Below are 23524 nucleotides of genomic sequence, written 5' to 3'. Positions count from 1 at the left end.
ATCAATTTTTCCTATCTAAAGCCCGAAATATACAGATGAATTGTAAACATCACCATTCTGATGACCCTAAAACAGTATGCTTGTCTTCTGAAATGCAATTTGAGTTGCAAAGATATTAATCGTATTCAATGTCATTTTAATGTTAAATATAAATTATTGGAAAGTAGATATATTTTATCTTAACTCACAAATAATTATAATACACAATTAGAAAGAACAATACATTCTCCAACCATTCTATATAAATCTGAGATCTACTGTTCTTTTAGAGTTGTTAATAAATCTTCAAGTGTAAAAACTCAAGGAATTTTTCTTTTGCAAGATTTGTTTTGATGGTTCCCAAGAGATGAACTAGAGAAAAATTCATCTTATGAGATGTGCAAAGGGAGCCAATTTGTTTTATTATGCAAGCAGGTTAGTCTCTTCTGTATCTTTATCTCAGGTGCAAAAAAAAGGACTTCTATCCAGCAGAATGAAATTCTTTCATATAATTATCTTTGCAGCAATAAACACGGACTTGCTTTTTCTTTCAAACGCATACTAAAATAAGTTTCCCTATGCTATACTAGGGTATATTAAGGACAGTTTCTCATGTAGGAAGTTCAGAGTGATAGTTAACAGGAAGAGCTCAGGAATAATAAAAACCCAAGTTCAAAGTTGGTTATGCCACAGTTTGCTGTTATTTGCCATTTTATTTAGAAAAAAATTTTTGAAAGCCTCAGCTTCCTTATTTGTGACATATATAATATATATATAATTTATTATATTTATATACATATATAATTTATTTTATACATAAATAAATTATACATATAAATTATATTAGAACATACTTTACAGGGTTTATTATGAAATCAAATATTTTATTTTCATAATTTTTAGGATTCAAGTACATAGTAAATACTTATTATTGTTTGGTTTTACAAAATTTAACATATTTTTACAAGAAAGTAATACAAAAGTAGTATCATAATACAAAAGTAATAGTTTAGTACAAATATATCTGTATGTACTGTGTTATTAGCTTTCCACTACTGTAACAAACTACTTGAAATAATCAGCTTTGAGAAAAAAGAGCTGGGTGTAGTGGTGCAACCTGTAATTCCAGTAGCTCTGAAGCCTGAGTCAGGAAGATTCTAAGTACAAACCCTCAGTAACTTAGCAAGCTACTAAGCAATTTAGTGAGACACTGTCTCAAAATAAAAAATAAAAGTGGCTGAGGATATGGCTCAGTGGCTAAGTTCCCTTGGGTTCAATCCCTGGTACCGCCCCCCCCCAAAAAAATAGGGAGAAAAGTTGGATGTGGCACCATTGCTTAAGCCTATGAGTGATGGAATAAGCTGCTCACCTGGTAGCAACTGGAAAGAGAAAGAGACCAGCATCCTATAATCCCTTCAAGGAAACACCCCCCCAATTACCTTTCTTCCGACATCCATACCTCTTAAAGGTGCCACTACTGACCAACCCTTAAATGACCAACCCTTAAATATATGGGCATTTGGGGGCCATTCCAGATTCAAACTACATCATTTACCTTGTGTGTGTGTGTGTGTGTGTGTGTGTGTGTATACTTTGAAAGAATATAAGAATTGATAATAAAAAGCAACAGTCTTGTGGCTGGGCATTTAGCTCAGTAGTAGATCACTTGCTTAGCATTTGTAAGGTCCTGGGTGGTGCTATTGGGAGGTGGTATGGATCATTAAGGGGATCTGAAGGGATGTCCTTGTTCTATTAGGGCCTGCTCTTGTAAACTACTGCTTTCACTCTCTTTTGAGACTGAGACAGCATGTCAAGTAGTCTGGCCAACCTACTGAATAGGCTAGATTGGAAAGAGACCCAGAGAGTGTGCTGCTGCCATTCTAGCTGAGGCAAAAGCCATGCAAATGAAGCCATCTTGGATCATCTAGTCCTGGTTGAGATTCCATATGACTGTAGCTACACATGCAATCCCAGGAGAGTAGCTACTGGGATTGACCACTACTGACCAATGTACCACATGGGCATCGGGGGGCCATTCTACCCGAGACCAAACCAGGTATCCAAATATTGAGAAAGTAAATGGTGGTTGCCTTAAAGCCCTAAGTTTGAGGTGGTTTGTTATAGAGCTACAGAAAACTCAGTGTGAAGACATTTGTGATCTATGCAAATAATCACCAAAAGCAACTTCAGTAGAGAAGAATCTTAATAATTAGATAGACAATGTAACACCATCTGTAGGTGTTAGTCATCTTTTCCTGCCTCAACCCCAGCCCCTACCCTTAGTTCATGAACACTATGATCATGAAGACAAGGATGAAAGTTACATGTGGGCTCAACAGCATGGCTTTCCACTTGTCAAGCCTTATCTGACTATATCATTGCCAAGTGCCCAAAATTCAGAAAATAACAGAGTCAAGTGCCTAGAACAGCCAGGCACTTAGCGCCAGCTTGACTACATGGGAATATTTTCATCATGGAAAAAGCAGGGCTTCATTTTCAGTGGAATAAACATTTACCATGGATACTGATTTGTCTTCTCTGCCCACACGCTTGTGCCAAAACTACATTTGAAGACTTGAAAAAATTCTTATTCACCATCATGATGTTACACACAGCATTGTTTCTGAGCAGGGAACTCCTTTTATAGCAAATGAAACCTGGGTATGGGTGCTTGCATATAGGAATTTACTGATACTGCCTCATTTTCTAACAACCAGAAGCAGCTGGTCTAATAAAATATGGAATGACCATTCAAAGACTCAGTTCTGGCACAAAGTGGAATATGTAAGGCTGGGTAATATCTTCCAAGATGGATACATACTCTGAGCCAGCAATTAATACCATTTTTTTTCTATAGTCAAGATTCTTGGCTCCAGAAATAAAGAAGCAGAAACGGGAATGACTCCTTCAACTCTAATGATCTAGCAAAATTTTTGTTTCCTGTCCCTGCAACTCTAAAATCACCTGGTTTAGATATCTCAGTTTCCAAAGGGAAGAATATTTCCATCAAGAAATATAATAGTGGGGGTGGGGGTTGTGGTTCAATGGTAGAGCGCTCGCTTAGCACGTGCAAAGCCCTCGGTTCGATCCTCAGCACCACATAAAAATGAATAAATAAATAAATAAAGGTATTGTATCCATCTACAACTAAAATAAATAAATAAATAATAAAAAAAGAAAAGAAATACAATAGTGGTTTCATTAAGGTGGAAGCTGAGATTTCTGCATTCATATTTTGATTCTTTGTGCCAGAAAACCAACAGGAAAATAAGATGCTTCTTACCACAGAAAAACTGGGTTTCCAAAAACAAAAAAGGATGAGGAGAAGTTTGCCTAGGATGAAGATTTTATGGTACATCTGTTAGTTCTCACATGTTCTGTGATAAATTAATGAAAAACTAAAAGAACCCAGAAGTCAGTCTTCTTTTGTCACCAATCCCTCAGGTAATTTTTAAGATCATCTCACCATGCAAGGAACCACAATCACTAATTGCTGAAGGCAAAGGAAATATTGAAGGGGTAGTAGAAGAAGAAAGTAAATAAAACTACTTGCCCAGTTACAGAAATAATGAGTTGTGATTGTTATTTTGATGTGTGTGTGTGTGTGTGTGTGTGATTCTCCTCTCTCCCATTTCCTTCTAACAGAAGCTATCTTAATAATAGTTAATTATATACTCTTATGTTTCCATATTTAAGTTAGAAATATAAAAGGTGGTGTGAGATCCAGTTGTAAGAGAAATAAACTTCATCCAAAGATAGATCAAATGAATTTGTACTTTGTATATCCTTTTCCAGGGAGAAATTAGCATGTTTTCAGTTGTTCCATAGATAAATACATCACAGTAAATAAAAGCACATTTTATTACTGTCCTTAATTGGATATTAGATATAGTTAAAAGATGAAGTAAAGGGCAGATTGTATGTGGTGACTGCATTGTAAACTTGATTAAAATGGAAATCTATTTCCTATAATTCTATTTCATTTTAGAATCCAGAGGTTAAAGTTGGCCTGAAGAGGAAGGTGCTTGAGATTTGAGAGGTGGAAATGAATCAGCATCCATTACTCTGTGAAAGTCAATTAATATGCCAGGCAAATAAAGAGAAGCCTGGTAGCTTCTGTCTTCTAAGTCTTCTTTTCTATTTTCCTCCCTGCTACGCTACAACAGCGGCCCTGGGCCCACTATCAGATGCCTGACTGATAACACACACACCCTTCACAAAATTCTCCTCGCATTCTCACTTTGGTGCAAATAATGCTTCATTTCTCAGATAATTCCCTTTCAAGATCTTACTTTCCCACATCTACCAGTGCCTCAGGAAGCTTTTTCAGTTCCACCCATAATTGTATAAGGTCTTACTATAAGAAATTCTTTTTTTGTAACAATATTGATTCTGCTTCTCAAACTTAACCCTAATATAAGGTCAAATCACAAATATGTATTACTCAGTTTTGTGCTGCAATAACAGAATACCACAGGTTGGGCATCTTAAAAAAACAGAAATTGATTTTCTTACAGATCCGAAAAATTAGAAATTCAAGATTGACAGCTTGGCATCTGGTTAGGGCCTTCTTTTTGTATCATCTCATGATGGAAGGAAAAAGTGCAACAGAGCAAGGAGACAAGCTTGCCTTATTATATAATGATACCAATCCCACTTAGGAGACAGAAACCCTCATGGCCTAATCTCTCTTAAAGTTCTCACCTCTTAATAATGTTATAGTGGCAATTCATTTCAACATAAAAAAAAGTTTTGGAGAGGACATGCAAATCATAGTAGATAATTTTTAAAACTATCTCCTTTTCTAATATAAAACATTTAAGTTACAAAATTTCCCTTTATCAACTGCTTTAAATGTATCTCACAAATTGTCATTATAACTACTTTCAAAATATTTATTAATTTCCATCATAACTTTTTTGACCCAGAGGTTATTTAGAATTGTTATTGATTTCAAATTAATTTCCACTGTGTCAGGGAACATGCTCTGTTGGCTTTCCATCCTTTGTAGTTTTATGTTAAGACTTGTTTAAGACTCAGAAGATGGTCTGTCCTGAATTTTCTATTTGCACTTAAAAAACCTAATATATCCCGAGTTTTGCAGCATAATGCTCTACAAATGTCAATTAGGTCAAGTAGATTGACAGTTTTTCAAAATTTTCTACATCTTTACTATTTGTTTACAAAATACTAAGAGAAGATCATTTAAAATTCCTCCAATGATTATGGATTTTGTATTTCTCTTTAGTTCTGTCATATTTTGCTTCATGTATTTATAAACTCTGATATTGGTAGGCACACATTTAGAATTGTTTTATCCTAATGAACTGATCCTCTTTAACTCTGATAATCTTTGTTTGCAGTCCATTTTATATGAGATTAAGATAGATACACTAATTTTTTGATTGGCACAGTATATCATTTTCCTGCTTTTATCTTCAAGATTTTTTTTAAATATTCATGTCTGGTACCTGTTATAAATGGCATACATTTGTTTCTCACATTTATTCAGTGTGAGTAATTATGTCTTTCAATTTGAATATTTAGTCCATTTATATGTAATGTAATTAATAATATAGATAGATTTAAATCCAATATTACTTTTGTTTTCTATTTCTCACCTCTGTTCTTTATTACTATTCTTTTTTTCCTACCTTCTTAGGGTTAATTGAATATATGTTTACTTTTTCATGGTGTTTCATTTTATTTCCCCTATTGACTTTTTGCTTTATGCCTTCTTGAATTATTGATTTTTAGCAGCTGTTCCAAGGAGGAACTACTATATAACAGAACTTCCTCTGAAAACAGAAATATTCTATATCTTTGTTAAACACAACAATCACTGGTCATATAATGGCTGTGGAACAGCTTAAATATGGCCAGACCAACTGAGGAACTGCATATATTAAGTTAATTAAGTTTTAAATGAATGAAAATAGTCAGGAGTGGTTAATGGCTACCATACTAAACACAAAAAATATAGGAATTACAATATATTTCCTTATTTTGTAAATTAATATCATATCACTTTGAAAGCAAAATTACATTCCTTTGAATTATTTATTACTGTCATATATTTTACTTCTACATTTTTAATATAAATCCCATAATGTTTTTACTATTTTTGCTTTAAACAATCGCTTTTAAAGAATTTTTAAATGACAGAAAAAATAGGCAAAATTTGTCTTTATATCATTATTTTATAATTTTATAATAGTATTATTTAGCATTTTCAGTTATTTTCTGTAGTAAAACATAATGCCAAGACTGGAGGAGGAAGCCCAGCCCTGGCCCCTGCCTGCCAGACCGGAGGAAGCCCATCAACCATTAAAACCTATCAACCGGGGGCGTGGTTACCAGCACGGTTCTGCGGCTGATCCAGGTACCTGGTTTCCAACTCCCCCACCTTTAGCTGCGATAACTCAAAATTTTTCCCACAAGCTTTTGGAGGGTGTAGCTATCAACACAAAACAACAACTGTACAGGCTCCTGGTTTCCATCTCAGAAACTAGAGTAGGGAGGCTACAGGTGGAAGCTCATGTTCTTTCACACTGGCTACATCCACCACCCTGAACACAGAGGCTCAAGCTAGGAATAGACAACCCCACCTACTGGAAGAAAGGAAAACAGAGTTCTGAGAGACTTTTTTTTCTATCTTTTCTTCTCTCTCTTTCACAACTTCAACATATGTGAAACCAAGAACTGTGCATGAAAAAGGACTTTAACAACTGAATCACCAGAATAATATAATATAGAGAAATTGCATATGCCCCACCTCCCCCCTTTTTTTCTTTTTTCTTTCTTATTTTCTTTTTCCCTCTCTCTTTTTTCTCTTTTCCTCCTTGTTATTTTTTTCTTCATTCTTACTCCCTCTATCCCACTTTCAACCCCCTAACTTTTACTATCTATACATAGGGTAACTTTCTAAATACAGATAGGAAGTTGAATCTATACATTCTTCCATAAATTACAGTCTATTGGTTAGAGTTCTCCAAAGGTGCTAAGTTAGATTAACCTCATACTCTCACTCCTTTCCCCATAAGCAAAACATCCTACGTCTGAAATTCAGTTTTTTATATGCCACCAGAAATGGTATGCCTTTTATGAAACTAATGACTATATTTTTAAATAATATTTGAAGCTAATATTGTAGACTTAGAGTCTAACTATAAATTTATTAATAATGAAAATTTGTGCTTAGATGATGTACTATTGATATTGGGAACTGTCAACATTGTCTTTCTCAACAAAAGAGAGATTTTGGAGCTATACAAGATCAATATAAATATATAGGGGGAAAATCATTAACACAACAGTTTCACAAAGCTGGAAAGAAACACGAGCAGTATGAAAAGACAAGGAAAGAAAGAACCACAAACAATGCAGGTGAATTCAATATTAGAAGAGGTAATATCTGCAGCAGATGGAATGTCAGATAAAGAGTTCAGGATATACATGCTTCAGATGATCTGGAGTCTCAAGGAAGATATTAGACAGCAAAATCAGACAATGAAAGATCACTTTAACAATGAATTACAAAAACAAATCCAAGAAGCAAAGACCAACTCTACAGGAAGATAGAGATTATTGAAAAACAAACAAAAAAACAAAAAAACAGAAATCCTGGAAATGAAGGAAACAATGAACCAAATTAAAAGTTCAAATGAGAGTATTACCAGCAGAGTAGAACACTTAGAAGATAGAACATCATACAATGAAGACAAAGTATTTCAACTTGAAAAGAACATAGACAGCTCAGCAAGAATGTCAAGAAACCATGAGCAGAACATTCAAGAAATATGGGATAACATAAAGAGACCAAACTTAAAGAGTTATTGGGATACAGGAGGGTATAGAGGTCCAAACCAAAGGAATGAGCAACTGTTCAATGAAATAATACTAGAAAACTTCCCAGACTTGAAGAATGAAACAGAAATCCAAATCCTAGAAGCCTACAGGACATCAAATGTGCAAAATCACAAGAGATCCACACCAACACACATTATAATGAAGATGCCCAACATACAGAATAAGGAGAGAATCTTAAAATCAACAAGAGAAAGGAAGCAGATTACATTTAGGAGTAAACCAATCAGGATAACTGCTGATCTTTCAATACAGACTCTGAAAGCTAGAAGATCCTGGAACAACATATTTCAAACACTGAAAGAAAATGGGTTCCAACCAAGAATCATGTATCCAGCGAAATTAAGCTTCAGGATTGAAGATGAAATAAAAATCTTCCACAATAAACAAAAGTTAAAAGAATTTGCAGCTAGCAAACCAGCTCTTCAAAACATCCTTGGCAAAATATTACAGGAAGAGGAATGAAAAATAACAATGAAAACCAACAGCAGGAGGTAGTACAGTAAAGGAAAAACTAATCAAAGAGGAAAAACAAATCATGTTAAGTAACATAAATAAACAAATATGGCTGGAATTACAAACCATATCTCAATAGTAACTCTAAATGTTAATGGCTTAAGTGCACCAATCAAAAGACATAGGCTAGTAGACTGGATTAAAAAAAAAAAAAAGATCCAACAATATGCTGCCTACAGGAGACTCATCTGATAGGAAAAGACATACACAGACTGAAGGTGAAAGGTTGGGAAAAATCATACCACTCACATGGACCTCAGAAGCAAGGAGGGGTGTCCAAACTCATATCAAATAAAATAGACTTCAAGCCAAAGTTAATCAAAAGGGATAAATAAGGACACTATATACTGCTCAAGGGAAAAATACACCAACAAGACTTAATGATCATTAATATATATGCCCCGAACAATGGTGAAGCTACATTCATCAAACAAACTCTTCTCAAGTTCAAGAGTCAAATAGACCACAACACTATAATCATGGGAGATTTTAACACACCTCTCTCACCACTGGACAGATCTTCCAAACAAAAGTTGAATAAAGAAACTATAGAGCTCAATAATATTAGACTTAATTGACATATATAGAATATACCACCCAACATCAAGCGGATACACTTTTTTCTCAGCAGCACACGATCCTTCTCAAAAATAGACCATATATTATGTCACAGGGCAAATCTTAGCAAATGCAAAGGAGGAGAGATACTACCATGCATTTTATCTGATCATAATGAATGAAATTGGAAATCAATGATAAAATAAGGAAGAAAAATTCGTACATCACATGGAGAATAAGCAATATGCTACTGAATGAACAAAGGGTTACAGAAGACTTCAAAGAGGAAATTAAAATATTCTTAGACGTAAATGAAAACTCAGACACAACATATCAAAATCTCTGGGACACTATGAAAGCAGTACTAAGAGGAAAATTCATTTCATGGAGTTCATTCCTTAAAAGAAGGAAAAGCCAACAAATAAATGGCCTCACACTACATCACAAAGCCCTAGAAAAAGAAGAACAAATCAGTAGCAAATACAGTAGAAGGCAAGAAATAATTAAAATCAGAGCTGAAATCAATGAAATTGAAACAAAATAAACAATTGAAAAAATTGACAAAACTAAAAGTTGGCTCTTTGAAAAAATAAATAAGATTGATAGACCACTAGCCATGCTAACAAAGAAGAGAGAGAACCCAAATTACTAGTTTATGGGATGAAAAAGGCAACATCACAACAGACACTTCAGAAATACAGAAGATAATTAGAATTTATTTTGAAACCCTATACTCTAATTAAATAGAGAATAGTGAAGGCATCAATAAATTCCTTAAGGCATATGATCTACCCAGATTGAGTCAGGATGATATACACAACCTAAATAGACCAATATCAAGTGAGAAAATAGAAGAAGCCATCAAAAGACTACCAACCAAGAAAAGCCCAGGACTGGATGGATATACAGCAGAGTTTTACAAGACCTTTAAAGAAGAACTAATACCAATACTCTTCAATCTATTTCAGGAAATAGAAAAAGAGGGCGTACTTCCAAATTCATTCTACAAGGCCAACATCATCCTGATTCCAAAACTTGATAAAGACACTTCAAAGAAAGAAAACTTCAGAACAATATCCCTAATGAATATAGATGCAAAAATACTCAATAAAATTCTAGCAAATCAGATACAAAAACATATCAAAAAGACCGTACACCATGACTAAGTGAGATTCATCCCTGGGATGCAAAGCTGGTTTAATATACGGAAATCAATAAATGTAATTCACCACATCAATAGACTTAAAGATAAGAATCATATGATCATCTTGACAGATGCAGAAAAAGCATTCGACAAAATACAGCATCCCTTTATGTTCAAAAAACTAGAAAAATTAGGGATAACAGAAAATTACCTCAACATGGTAAAAGCTATATACACTAAGCCTTAGGCCAGAATCATTCTAAATGGAGAAAAATTAAAGGCATTCCCTCTAAAATCTGGAACAAGACAGGGATGCCCTCTCTCACCACTTCTATTCAACATAGTTCCTAAAACACTAGCCAGAGCAATTAGACAGATGAAAGAAATTAAAGGCATAAATATAGGAAAAGAAGAACTTAAATTAGCACTATTTGCTGATGACATGATCCTATACCTAGCAGACCCAAAAAGTTCAACCAAGAAACTTCTAGAACTAGTAAATGAATTCAGCAAGGTGACAGGATATAAAATTAATACCCATAAATCAAAGGCATTCCTGTATATCAGTGACAAATTCTCTGAAATGGAAATAAAGACAACTACCCCATTCACAATATCCTCAAAAAAGTAATATACCTGGGAATCAACCTAACAAAAGAGGTGAAAGATCTATATAATGAAAACTACAGAACCCTAAAGAAAGAAATAGAAGAAGACCTTAGAAGATGGAAGGATATACCTTGCTCATAGATAGGCAAAATTAATATTATTAAATTGGCCATATTACCAAAAGCACTTTACAGATTCAATGCAATTCCCATCAAAATCCCAATGACATTCCTTGCAGAAATAGAAAAAGCAATCATGAAATTCATCTGGAAAAATAAGAGACCCAGAATAGCTAAAGTAATTCTAAGCAGGAAGAGTGAAACTGGTGGTATTGCGATTCCAGATTTTAAACTGTACTACAGAGCATTAGTAACAAAAACAGCATGGTACTGGCACCAAAACAGGCTGGTAGACCAATGGTACAGAATAGAGGACACAGAAACTAATCCACAAACTTACAACTACCTTATATTAGACAAAGGTGCTAAAAACATGCAATGGAGAAAGAATAGCATCTTCAACAAATGGTGCTGGGAGAACTGAAAATCCATATGCAACAAAATGAAATTGAATCTCTTTCTCTCACCATGCACAAAAGTCAACTCAAAATGGATCAAGGAGCTAGGAATCAAACCAGAGACTCTGCGTCTGATAGAAGATAAAGTTGGCCCTAATCTTCATCATGTGGGGACAGGCCCCAAATTCCTTAATAAGATGCCTATAGCACAAGAGTTAAAATCAAGAATCAACAAATGAGACAAATTCAAACTAAAAAGTTTTTTCTCAGCAAGAGAAATAATATGTGAGGTGAATAGGGAGCCTACATCCTGGGAACAAATTTTTACCCCTCACAGATCAGATAGAGCTCTAATCTCTAGAGTATACAAAGAACTCAAAAAGTTAAACAACAAAAAAACAAATAACCCAATCAACAAATGGGCCAGGGGCTGAACATACACTTCTCAGAAGATGATATACAATCAATCAGCAAATACATGAAAAAATGCTCACCATCTCTAGCAATCAGAGAAATACAAATTAAAACTATTGTAAGATACCATCTCACTCCAAAATAAGAATGGCAGCCATTATGAAATCAAACAACAATAAGTGCTGGCAAGGATTGGGGGGAAAAAGGTACACTCATACCTTGCTGGTGGGACTGCAAATTGGTGCAGCCAATTTGGAAAGTAGTATGGAGATTCCTTGGAAAGCTGGGAATGGAAACACCATTTGACCCAGCTATTCCCTTTCGAAGATTATACCCAAAAGACTTAAAAATAGTATACTACAGGGACACAGCCACATCAATGTTTATAGCAGCACAATTCACAATAGCTAGACTATGGAACCAACCTAGATGACCTTCAATAGATGAATGGATTTAAAAAATGTGGCATTTATACACAATGAAATATTACTCAGCACTAAAAAATAACAAGATTATGGCATTTGCAGGGAAATGGATGGCATTAGAGCAGATTATGCTAAGTGAAGTTGGCTAATCCCTAAAAACCAAATGCCGAATGTCTTCTTTGATATAAGGGGGGTAACTCAAAATGAGATAGGGAGGAAGAGCATGAGAAGATGATTACCACTAAATAGGGAAGAGAGGTGGGAGGGAAAAAAAGGGAGGAGGGGAGTTGCACGGAAGATGGAAGGAGACCCTCATTGTTATACAGAATACATATATGATGTTGTTAGGAGAAAAAGAAAAAAAATGTGTCACATTAGATTGGATAGAGAGAAATGATGGGAGCGGAGGGGAGGGGAAGGGGGGATAGAAAGGGCAGCAGAATAAAAGAGACATTATGATTGCTGTATGTATATAGGTGACTGTATGACCAATGTGATTCTGCAATCTGTACAATGAAAAATGAGAAATTATACCCCAATTGATTCAAATGTATGAATTGCCAAGATCATTGTAATGTCTTGTGTAGCTAATAAAAAAAACATAATGCCATTTCCTTTTGTAGATCCAATTTCCATCTTGTATTATTTCCCTTCATTTCCTTTCAAAAGTTTTCAAGAATATCCTTTAGAATTTCTTGTATAGGACTGCTAGGCATGAATTCTCTTGGACTTGGTTCATTAGAAATGTCTTTACTTTTTTCTTTATACCTTTTTTAAAAAAATTTATTTTTGTCTGGTGCTGAAGATTGAACCCAGCGCTTCACATGTGCTAGGCAAGAGCTCTACCGCTGAGCCATAACCCCCCGCAGAAATGTCTTTACTTTTTTTTATATTTATTTTTTAGTTGTTGGTGGACACAGTACCATCATTTTATTCTTATGTGGTGCTGAGGATAGAACCCAGTATCTCACTCATGCTAGGCAAGCACTCTACCTTTGAGCCACAACCCCAGCCCCGTCTTTTCTTTTAAAAGATATTTTTGTAGGATATAATTCTAGTCTGATAGCCACCTCCCACCCCAGAACATTTAAAATATCTTCTGTAGTCTTCTGGCCTCTTTTATTTCTGATGGGGTTAGACATAATTTTTATGATTATTCCTTGTATATAATGTATCCTTTATATCTGTATGCTTTTAAGATTATTTTTCTTCTCAGACTGATGTCTAATTATGACTTTCTTTGGATTTATCCTGCTTGTGGAGCTTTCTGGACCTATAGTTTGTTACTTCTTCAAATGTTTTTCCTGATATAATCTTTCCCTGCAATTAAACATATTCAGTCATTTAATATTGTTTCATTGGGCTGGGGCTGTGGCTCAAGCGGTAGCACGCTTGCCTGGCATGCGTGTGGCCCGGGTTCGATCCTTAGCACCACATACAAACAAAGATGTTGTGTCCGCCAAAAACTAAAAAAATAAATAAATAAATTCTCTTTCTCTCTTTCTAAAAAAAATATATTATTTCATAAATCATTGGTGTACTAATTTTTTGTTTTTTCTTTTAATTGTATGCTTTCTATGCTCAAGTTTGGCTATTTCTGTAGACGTGTCTTCAAATTTAATAATTGTTTTTCCTGTTCTGTCCATTTTGTTCTTAATTCCATCCAATAAATTTACCATTACAGATATTATACTTTTCAGTTCTAGAATTTGGTTATATACACACATACATAAATAGGATTTTAACAAATCTCCCTTTAAATTCTTCCAACTTTCTTCCGATTATATTCAGACTTTCCTATAATCTGTTAGGGATTATTTTCTATGAACATTGTAGAAACTCTGTACCTACTGTCTTCTTCTGAAATGTGTTGATTTTTGTTCTAGTAGTTAATCACCTTGAATTTTTGCTGGCTTGATTTACACTGTTAAGGTGAATTCTATATCTGTTTTGCTATTAGTCCTAGAACTAATCACTTAGTCCTGAAATTCAGGGTTTTTTTCTAAAACTGTGGTTTCAATGGATGGGAAGCATGAGGTCTATACCAGATCTCTCTAACTTGGAAAAATTCAGACCTTCCAACACTGTCTCTATTGAGGTTGGCAACCTGATGAAATCTCTGCCCAGCTCTCTTGTCTTACATTTTATTTTCCCTTGATGCTCGGAATCTCACTCACTCAGGCAAAATTCATAGGTCATCCAATAATTTAACAGCAGGCTCTATGTAAATTTTAGGGTACCCATTGTCCCCATCGCCCCCCTCACACACACACTCAATTTCCATTCTCTCTACAGTCCCAAACTCTGTCCTTAGTTCTACTCTCCCTCTGCTGTGTGGACTGGAAAGGGTTCTCAGGATAAAAGCTGCATAAAAGTAAATGTCATTCAAGGTGAGGTCCTTTTTTGAAGGTTAAGATCTTACTTTCAAATGATCTCACACATTTTCTTATTATTGTTTGGAGAGTTTTTACTGAGAATTTTTAATTGTTGTATTTGCAAGATTTTTTTCTTATATAAGTCAATCTGCCAACCTAAAATATTGCTTTTTTTATGGTTCACCTCCAGTCTTTCATTGCTTTGCATACTATCATTTATTATCACACAGCATATTGATTATTTTAAAACATAGCTCTCTAGCTCCTGTAACCTATGACTCACTAGAAAGGAACTTTCACATGATACCAGCCAGTAATGATCAACATTTGCCTCCTTAGGCCTCTTAACTTGAACTATAATCTGTTATATTAGCTTTTTAAATTCAATAACATGTGGTTTGGCTTAATTTTCCTCTCCCTAAATCTCTACAGAATTCCCAGAATGTGCTCTGTTTTGAGCCTTTAGCAGGTCATGTGATTAAAAATACCTTACTAAGTGTCTATTAAAAGCACAAGGGTAAATTAAGTGAGGCAGGTATATATAAGCACCTAAAAAATTCAACCCAATAAACTAGTAATAATAAAACCGTGTCAAAGACTTTGGAAAATGATAATAAATAAATAAGGTAGTCATATAATCAAACTTTATACTCTCATATGAAAAATGTCTTTATATATCCTTCGGACTAATTCACACATCCAGTATATTAAATGTGTCATATAATCTTCATCACTTTATATTTCCACATCAGTCACTTCCCCATAAACAATCACCTGGAGGATTTAAACACTGCATGTTCTCACCTCAGGGTGAATCTTTTATCTTACACAGCAAATCATCTCCACGCAATCAGAAGTACAAATCTTCTAGTCTAGTTTTCTTTATATCGACTGACCTCTAGGTTTTTCTATACAATCCATTTCCTACCTCCTTCATATTCTTACAAATCCTTCCACTCTATTTTTTATAACTCATGGTCATCAACAGTGTAATTATGTTACCCTGTTTAGCAAATACTATATCATTTTACTGTTTTTCTAGTATCCATCCATTTTGAAAAAAGTGTCCTAATTTATATGACAAATTTAATTATCAGTAAACTCCCCTTCCTCTGGATATTTCCCTTACCATAAGAGAAATCTGATGTCCCCTGAGGATATTGCATCCTCTATAGCCTTCTCAAATGGATGCTGCTTTCCTCTTTTTTCCCTCATATCTCAAAACCTAGAGACAAGGCATGTTTCCACAGAGATGGCCAATATCATTTCCCACCTCACAGTCTCTTCCCATTCCATTAAAAACCTCATCTCCCTTTGAAATACATTACCAGGCGTTATTATACCTTCCCCACCTTGTTAATATTACCTGTTGCTTTCCAGTCATCTCTGCTCATTCATTGACAAATTTAGAACCTACTTTCTACCACTACTCTTTTTATTCTTGAGAACTTCCACATCTCAAAAGTAAACCTTCCAATTCCATTCCCTCTTGATTCTCTAACATCCATAGCTCTAAACATCTATTTCTCTAAACCTCAGCATCATGTCTATGGTCTGCATATCATTATTATTAATAACTGTATAAAACCTTGAAATCCCAATTTTAAACTTTCTGTTCTCTGACCCTCACCATCCAACTTATTTACTATACAATACCCATTTCAATAATTTTCTGACTTCATTAATATTGACTTCTAGTCAATGACCACACCAATATTTCACTAACTACAGTCCGGCTGTCCTTTTCCCTCCTTACCCAGCCTAGATTCCTAAGTCTAGCACCATAACAATTTACTCCCTATCAACACCCCAATCTAATTGTTTCCTTACTGGAGAATATGGCATTCACATGCAAACATACACACACACAAATCACATCACCATGGTGGCCATAACTGCTTCAGTTTTGAAAGGGGCAAACAACAATGTCAAATACTACTCTCCTTCCAGTAAGTTCTCCCACTTCTTCTAGATTAACTAGTTTATGTCCCCTTGCTCTCCATACATACATCTCAGTATCTCTCTTTACACTTATCTGATAACTTGTGACTTTCTCCAGCAAAGGAAAAAAAATAATAATAAAGAAAGGTCGACATAAGCAATGGGAACATGGAAAATGACTTAATTCTATAGACTGAGCCTATGTGTCAGCACTTAACATGTTCTTAAAGAAAAAACTTACACATAGTATTTCTGGTCCTTAATATCCCTGTAACAGCATATTTTTCAGAGGATTGAGAAGTGTTTGTCCAAGATTCCTCCTTTGATAAGAGGAAAACAAATTGCACTTACTGAAGACTACAGAGCTTAGTGGTTTCAAGGTCTGTTATATCAAGTTCTAGACAAAATCAGCTGCCATGGACCAGAATGGTCAAAGTTGCTTTAGGTTACTTGGCATATTTTTAAATCTTATTACAATTATAAATTTTCACTCCTTTGGATTTCACTTAGACACTCATGAGTAAGACATACAAAACAGGGATTTAGAAACCTGATGCAATCCAACTGCCAGTTAAGAGCTAGGAAGTGGTGCTCTGGCAAGACCTTCTGGAATTTCCCCTACAATCCCCAATAAAAGCTGGGGCACAAAGAAGGAAGGTGTTGCTCTCTCTCTCTTGAGGATGTTTCCCCGGCATTCTTCTTTCTCTTGTAATAAACTTTGTTATACTTTTAATATCTACAGATTGCCAGTCTTAATATCATGTCCTTTTAAAAAAAAATCCTCTCCTTTGATCTCTTTGAACTATTATTCCTCTGAAACGCCTTTCCTAACTTGTGACTAACTCTCATCACATCCTACTACAGGATTCTTTTTGTGTCAGTTATGTATATTTGGAATTATTTTATTATGGTCAAACTCCAATCACCAGAATTTCAACTTGTTGAACACAAGAATTCTGTCTTCTACATCAGTTAATTCTCTAGTACTTAAAATAGTACCTAATTATATAGTAAATGCTAAATAAAAATATTTAAATATAGATATTGGGTGGTTTATTGAACTGATTATTAAGAACTAGTAATTAAGTAAATCAAGATCTATTTAATAGAGACATAAAAGACTTTACAGAAACTGCTTGAAGTCTGATTTTTATATGGATATTCAAGTCTATTTCACATAACCATTATCCAAAATAATGATAGATGCAGGAGAATATATATATAATCCCCAAGAGACTCTTTCTGCTGCTAAATACTAGAAATGATTCATATATTTCATATTAAATATTTATGTTATTTTAGTAATGGAATTATTGACAGTTATCAGCAAAATAAAACATAGTAATTATATTTTTAAAAATTATTTTTGGTTGTAGTTGGACAAAATGCCTTTATTTTATTTATTTTTATGTTGTGCTGAGGATTGAACCCAGTGCCTCGTACATGCTAGACAAAGGCATTATCCAAAATACCTTTATTATTAGCAATGTAACTATTTATTTTAAAATTAAAATAAAAGTTTGACATTATATTAATAATTTATTGAACATTGGATATAACAAATCTGAAATGTTTAGTTCTAAATAAAAACTATTATTCTGTTCTATCAGTGAAGGCTTTAATAAACTAGACTAAATTAAAGACCAGTACCCTTAAAAGAAATGAAATCATATAGTATAAATGAAAAACCAAAACCTGACATTATAATTCAATTTTATTACTATTGCAACTTATGAAATAAACATTTTTTGAATTAAAGAATTAGTCACCTTTTAATATGTTTTACTTCGTACTTGTCTATTTTTACCATATTTACTAAATGGATTATTTTTTTAGACTACATATGTTTTGAGCGAAAGTCTTGGGTGGTGTTGTTTGCCACACAGAATTTGAATTTGCAAATCCTAAGAGTTACTAAAAAATTAAGTATTAAAATATGATGTCAAAACATTAGTTTGACACGATTTAGACAGCTTTTTCATGGTTATAAATAAAAGATCTGACCAGAACAATTTTAGGGAAGGAAAAGCATATTTGAGGGTTCATGGTTTCAGAGGTCTCAGTCTATAGACAGATGGCTCTTCCTTGGGGCTCCAGTGAGGCTGAACATCATACTGGAAGAGTGTGGCAAGGGGAAACAGCTCACATGATGATCAGAGAGCAGGAAGACTCCACTGAACAGATACAACACATACCTTAAAGGCATGTCCTCTGGGACTCACCTCCTCCAGCCACACCTTACCCATGTTCAGTTACTATCCAGTTAATCTCATCAAGGGATTAATTCATTGATTGGGTTTAAACTCTCATAACCCAATCGTTTCTCCTCTAAATTTTGCACTGTCTCACACATGAGCCTTTGGGGGACACCTCACATCTAAATCATAATATTATAAAAACTGGAAAACAAGACATCTATACTTTAGACCCCAAATTGAGGTTTTTAATATACAATTTTAAATGTTTCTTCATATATTTTACTAAGGAAGAAGCAATTTTAGAAGTAAAACTCTTAATAAAACCAAAATAGTAAACAAATATGCTTATAAAATTTGATGACCATATTGGAAATCACTATCATTTTTCATATCAACTCATGTTTGCCATAAGATGACATTACACACACACATAAAAAGAGTTTTCCCCCACTTTAAATAATAAACTTGAAAGTAAAAATGGGTAACTGCTATTAGCATGCAAAATCAATGAAAAATATACTTGTGAAGAAAATAATCCTTAGGCAGATGTACTTTTTAAAAAACGTTTTAATTCCTTAATATACCTCTAAAGAAGAAAAACAGTAAGTCGTACAGTATAATTTCTTATTCAAAATGTTATCTTACCAAAGTATATTCATATCAAAGGATATCTACTTCAGTTTTATAAAAAATCTTAAATTAAAAAATTTTAAAAAATAACTCTATGTTCTTAGTTCAAGTGAATAATTGTTAAAAACTGAAAAATTAACAAATAATTGTTTATTTCTCAAAAAAAATTTTGAGAGCAAAGTAACAGGATTTATTAGAATAGAAGGAAGGGAGGGAAGGAGGGAAAGAAGAGAGGGAGGAAAAGTGAGCTCCAGAAGGGGGAGGAGTCCTAGGAGAGGGGTACCAATGCTTTTTTAAAACAGTAAGAAAGATGCTATGGTTTGAATATTTGTGTCCCCCCAAAATTTACAGCCTGAAACCTTAACCCCCAAAGATAATGGTATTAGGAATGGGACCTTTGGGAGATGATTTGGTAATAAGAGCAAAGCCTTCATGATTAGTATAAGTGTAAAAGAGACTTTAAAGATGAGCTCTCCCCCACCACCAGGTGAGGATGCAGCAGAAGGCACCATCTCTGAACCAGAAAGTGAAACTTCTCCAGACATGGAATCTGCTGGCACATTGATCTTGTACTTCTCAGGCTTCAAAACTGTGAGAAAGAAACACCTGTAGTTTATAAACTACTCAGGTTGGTATTCTATTAGAGCAGAATCGACTAAGACAGGAAGGAAGGAAATAATCAGTGTGGCATAAAAAGTCATGGAGTATTCTGTTATTCCTACATAAATTTTAAATACAAAGTTATAATCTATTCAGACCTCCTTAGGACCTTTAGCAAAGAAAAATACTTATTCAAGGTACATGAGTAATTTATAAAAACAAAAGACCTAACATACATGATAAGTTTAGTGGGAAAAGAAAGGAAACAATGGGGGTGATGAGAGAGAAAGAGGAAAGAGGATTCTAGGAAACAAAGTATGAAGAAAAAAGAGGGAAAATATGCTTTAAACCAATCCAGGAAATCCAAATTTAGATTGGTGAATTAAGAACTTACTATTCATTCTTTTTTTAAAAGCCTACTTATAGGATACAATTAAATGCAAAGTCTCATTATATCTAAAACATAGTATTATTTATTTATAAAAATATCCATTCATACCTGTTTTAAAGAAGTAAATCTGCATAATAAACTACAGTTATATGAAAGTGTTTAATTCACTGGGCTGGGAATTTAGCTTGCTGGTTGAGCATTTTCCCAGCACATAGAATGCCCTGGGTTCAATTCCCAGAACAAATTAAAAAGGAAAAAACAAGAAACTTTTGAGTTTACTACTCTGATCCAATCTTTGACTGTAATATCAATAAAATTTACTTCTATACTAATAAACAAATGCATCCAATGGTCAAAAATTTATCTATAAGATAGAAAATTTGATAAAGAAACAGGAAGTTAAGTACTTTTCTATACAATTAATAAACAATGTTAGTAAAGCGTGTGTTTCTTCTAAAATCTTCAAAACAAAACCTAAAATATGAGCTGTGTTTGGAATCTTAAAGTTCAGGAGGAGAATTTTTCCTAATATAACTACCGAAGTCCACATACAATTGATCACAATTCTAGGTATAGAAAATTGCCACATACTGAGATTTAGTTTGTATACTCTAGTTTTCAACCCTTATATGTGTGAGAACCTCTCAAAAACATCCCTCAGTACACATAGTGATTTTAAACCTATCATAAATGGGTTAAGAGCATAGTCATCTTGTGCATGAGGAAATACTATTCTCTGAGTTAACATGATTCAAATCACAACTCACAAAATAATCTATACTATATCAAAGTGCAGTTAAAGTGTACACATAAAGCCAGCTATCAGCAACAAATCCAAAAACATGAAACTAATCTGGGAAACTCCAGTAAACATAAAGCATGTGAATTCAAAGACCAATTAATACAACAAAAATGTAACAAATTTTAAAAGACAAATTAAATTTGTAGTTAAAATATGCACACAATTCTACATACTTTGAGAATTTTTAGTAATTAAAAACAATAAAATTAGCCAGGTCTGGTGGCACACACCTGTAATCCCAATGGCTCGGGAGGCTGAGGCAGGAGGATCATGGGTTCAAAGCCAGCCTCAGCAACTTAGTGAGGCCCTAAGCAACTCAGTGAGATCCTGTCTCTAAATAAAATACAAAATAGGGCTGGGATGTGGCTCAGTGGTCAAATACCCCTGTGTTCAATACTCGGTATAAAAAAAAAACAAAACCTGATAAAATTAATAACATTTAAAAAGCTTCATAAGAACAGGTGACTAAGAGAAAGATTGCATGCCAAAGAACATCAAATAGAATCACCTTATTATTAGATTAAATGGAATTACCATGTTAACATGTCAATAAAAATAATTTTAAAAAATAATTAAAATCAATTAAGAAATCAGTAAATAATTTGGAAAACTACATAAACTTTCTTGAAAAAAACATTTATACATTTCCCAAACAGTGAAATTTATGCTTTTCAAGTGCTAAAAAAATACTCTCAAATGCATTTAAAAGATAAAAGTATATTTTTAAAAGTCAACATAAATTGAAGTTTTGAAAATATAAATGGTATCTTATGTAGTTTTTTTAAATCAGTAATAACACTAAAGGTAATTTGTGAAGTTTAATTTTAACATAAAAATTTACTGCAAGATTATTTTAACCCACTTGTTAAGAAACAATTACACATTATTATTTCTTCTTTAATACTAAATAATGTTAATTAGGTATTAATGTTAATACCTAATTTAAATTAGGTATTTTAGGTAAATGAGCTAATCTGTTTTTTAAATCCAAAAATAGGCCAACAATGAAAAATAGGAATCTAACTTTCGTTCATTGTTTTAAAGTATTTTCCGTATAGTTTCTCCAAACATTAATTATAATTCTAATTGTGACCAGTCTTATAGCTTCTAGTAAGGATCTAATCTAGGTCAACAATAAGCAAGTAAATGAGCATGAAAACTGTATGTACTAATCTATGATATATACTCATTTTATGCATACACACATCTTTATCAAGCTTTCCTTAAATTGTATGTTTAGTTTTTCCTTCCAACTTAACTCAGGATTAAAGGGAACTCTAGAAGTCATAAATAGAGACCAAAACCAAGTTTCTTATTTTTGCTAAAATGTCAATCTAACTGTAGTAGATTTAAGGTGGATGTAAATAAACATTGTATGTATTTCTCTTAATGCTATTCAAAAATCTCAGAAAATATTTCCCTGGGGGGGGGCAATTTGATGTCTCAAATAGAAAGTTTCACTCATTAAAACAGTTTTAAATAGCCTTACTTACATTTCTCTTGTCTAATCCAATAATGGTTGTATAATATTCTACTTCAGTTATTTCTATATGGGAACTTAGTAAAACCTAGTTTATCAGTTAGTTAATAAACCTGTTCAATGAATACTAATAAATCTAAATTTATCCAGAATAACAAATGAGAATACATGCTATTTCAAAATAACATGCATCTCTTTAAAAATTCAGGCAATTTTCAGAATACTTAAATCACGTTGGCTGAGTTGAGGTTTAGTTTCTATAGAATAAAGTTTTCTTATTGTTTTATACTCTTTTGTGAAATAAAAATTTGATTTAAACTACTTGATTATAATTACTTTCTTTTGCCTTGTACAGGATGCATTCTATTATTGGCCTACACCTAGTTACCCAGAAATATTAATGGAACAATACTGTTTCGATTAGGCACAATTTCTTCTACTTTTAAAGATGAAGACTTCGAAGCCTAGTTCTATAACTAGTCATATTTTAAATTTGGATTTTAAAAATGTAGTAGAGGCACATTTTTTTTAAACAAATACAGTATGAAATTTTGCTTTTCAGAGTCAGTGAAATTTTTTTTATGTTGTTTCTATGGCTATTTGTTTTACTTCCTTCTTTCCAACAAGATTAATAGCAATCTTCATTCTTTAGAGTTAGAAACACACAGGCTTAAATTGTATGAAAATATAACATGGTATTGCCAGGTAAAGACAGGTAATCTAGCACCATAAGAACAATTTGTACTAAATTTTAACACTATTCATTAACAGTTCCATTTTCCTGAGTTTGCGTTTGTTCCTTGGCATTGGCTTGGGATATAATCCATTTTTCAGAAGATATTCCTTGCTGAGGCGAATTTGAGCACCATGCTGAAGTTGGAAAGAGCATAAAGCTTGAAGAGGACGAAGCAAAGTCTGTTAAGGGAAGAAAAAAAAAAGACACTGAAAATTTATTTGTGACAAATCATGATACCCTACTTTTTTCTTTCAAAAACAGAGGGAATATTGCCCATATTTCTATATGGAAAACAAAGTTTAAACTAAGTTTAAACTATGTTTTATTCAAACATAGTAAAAAA

At 33.5% G+C, this 23524-nt stretch overlaps 1 protein-coding gene across 1 annotated transcript in view; it reads right to left on the bottom strand.

Annotated features, from left to right (window-relative positions):
- Positions 1–657: 657 nt before the first annotated feature.
- Dtwd2 (DTW motif tRNA-uridine aminocarboxypropyltransferase 2) overlaps positions 658–23524 on the bottom strand; it is a 168983-nt gene continuing 146116 nt past the window's right edge. The window contains exon 6 of the mRNA XM_005338542.5: positions 658–23360. Within this exon, the coding sequence (XP_005338599.2) occupies positions 23190–23360 (171 nt within the window). The 3' untranslated portion in view covers positions 658–23189. The remainder of the gene's footprint in view (positions 23361–23524) is intronic.

Source organism: Ictidomys tridecemlineatus, chromosome 1 (genome assembly GCF_052094955.1).
Source record: "Ictidomys tridecemlineatus isolate mIctTri1 chromosome 1, mIctTri1.hap1, whole genome shotgun sequence".
Taxonomy (NCBI): Eukaryota; Metazoa; Chordata; class Mammalia; order Rodentia; family Sciuridae; genus Ictidomys; species Ictidomys tridecemlineatus.
Note: the sequence above shows the minus strand (reverse complement) of the source record. Positions and strands in the feature narration are given on the sequence as shown.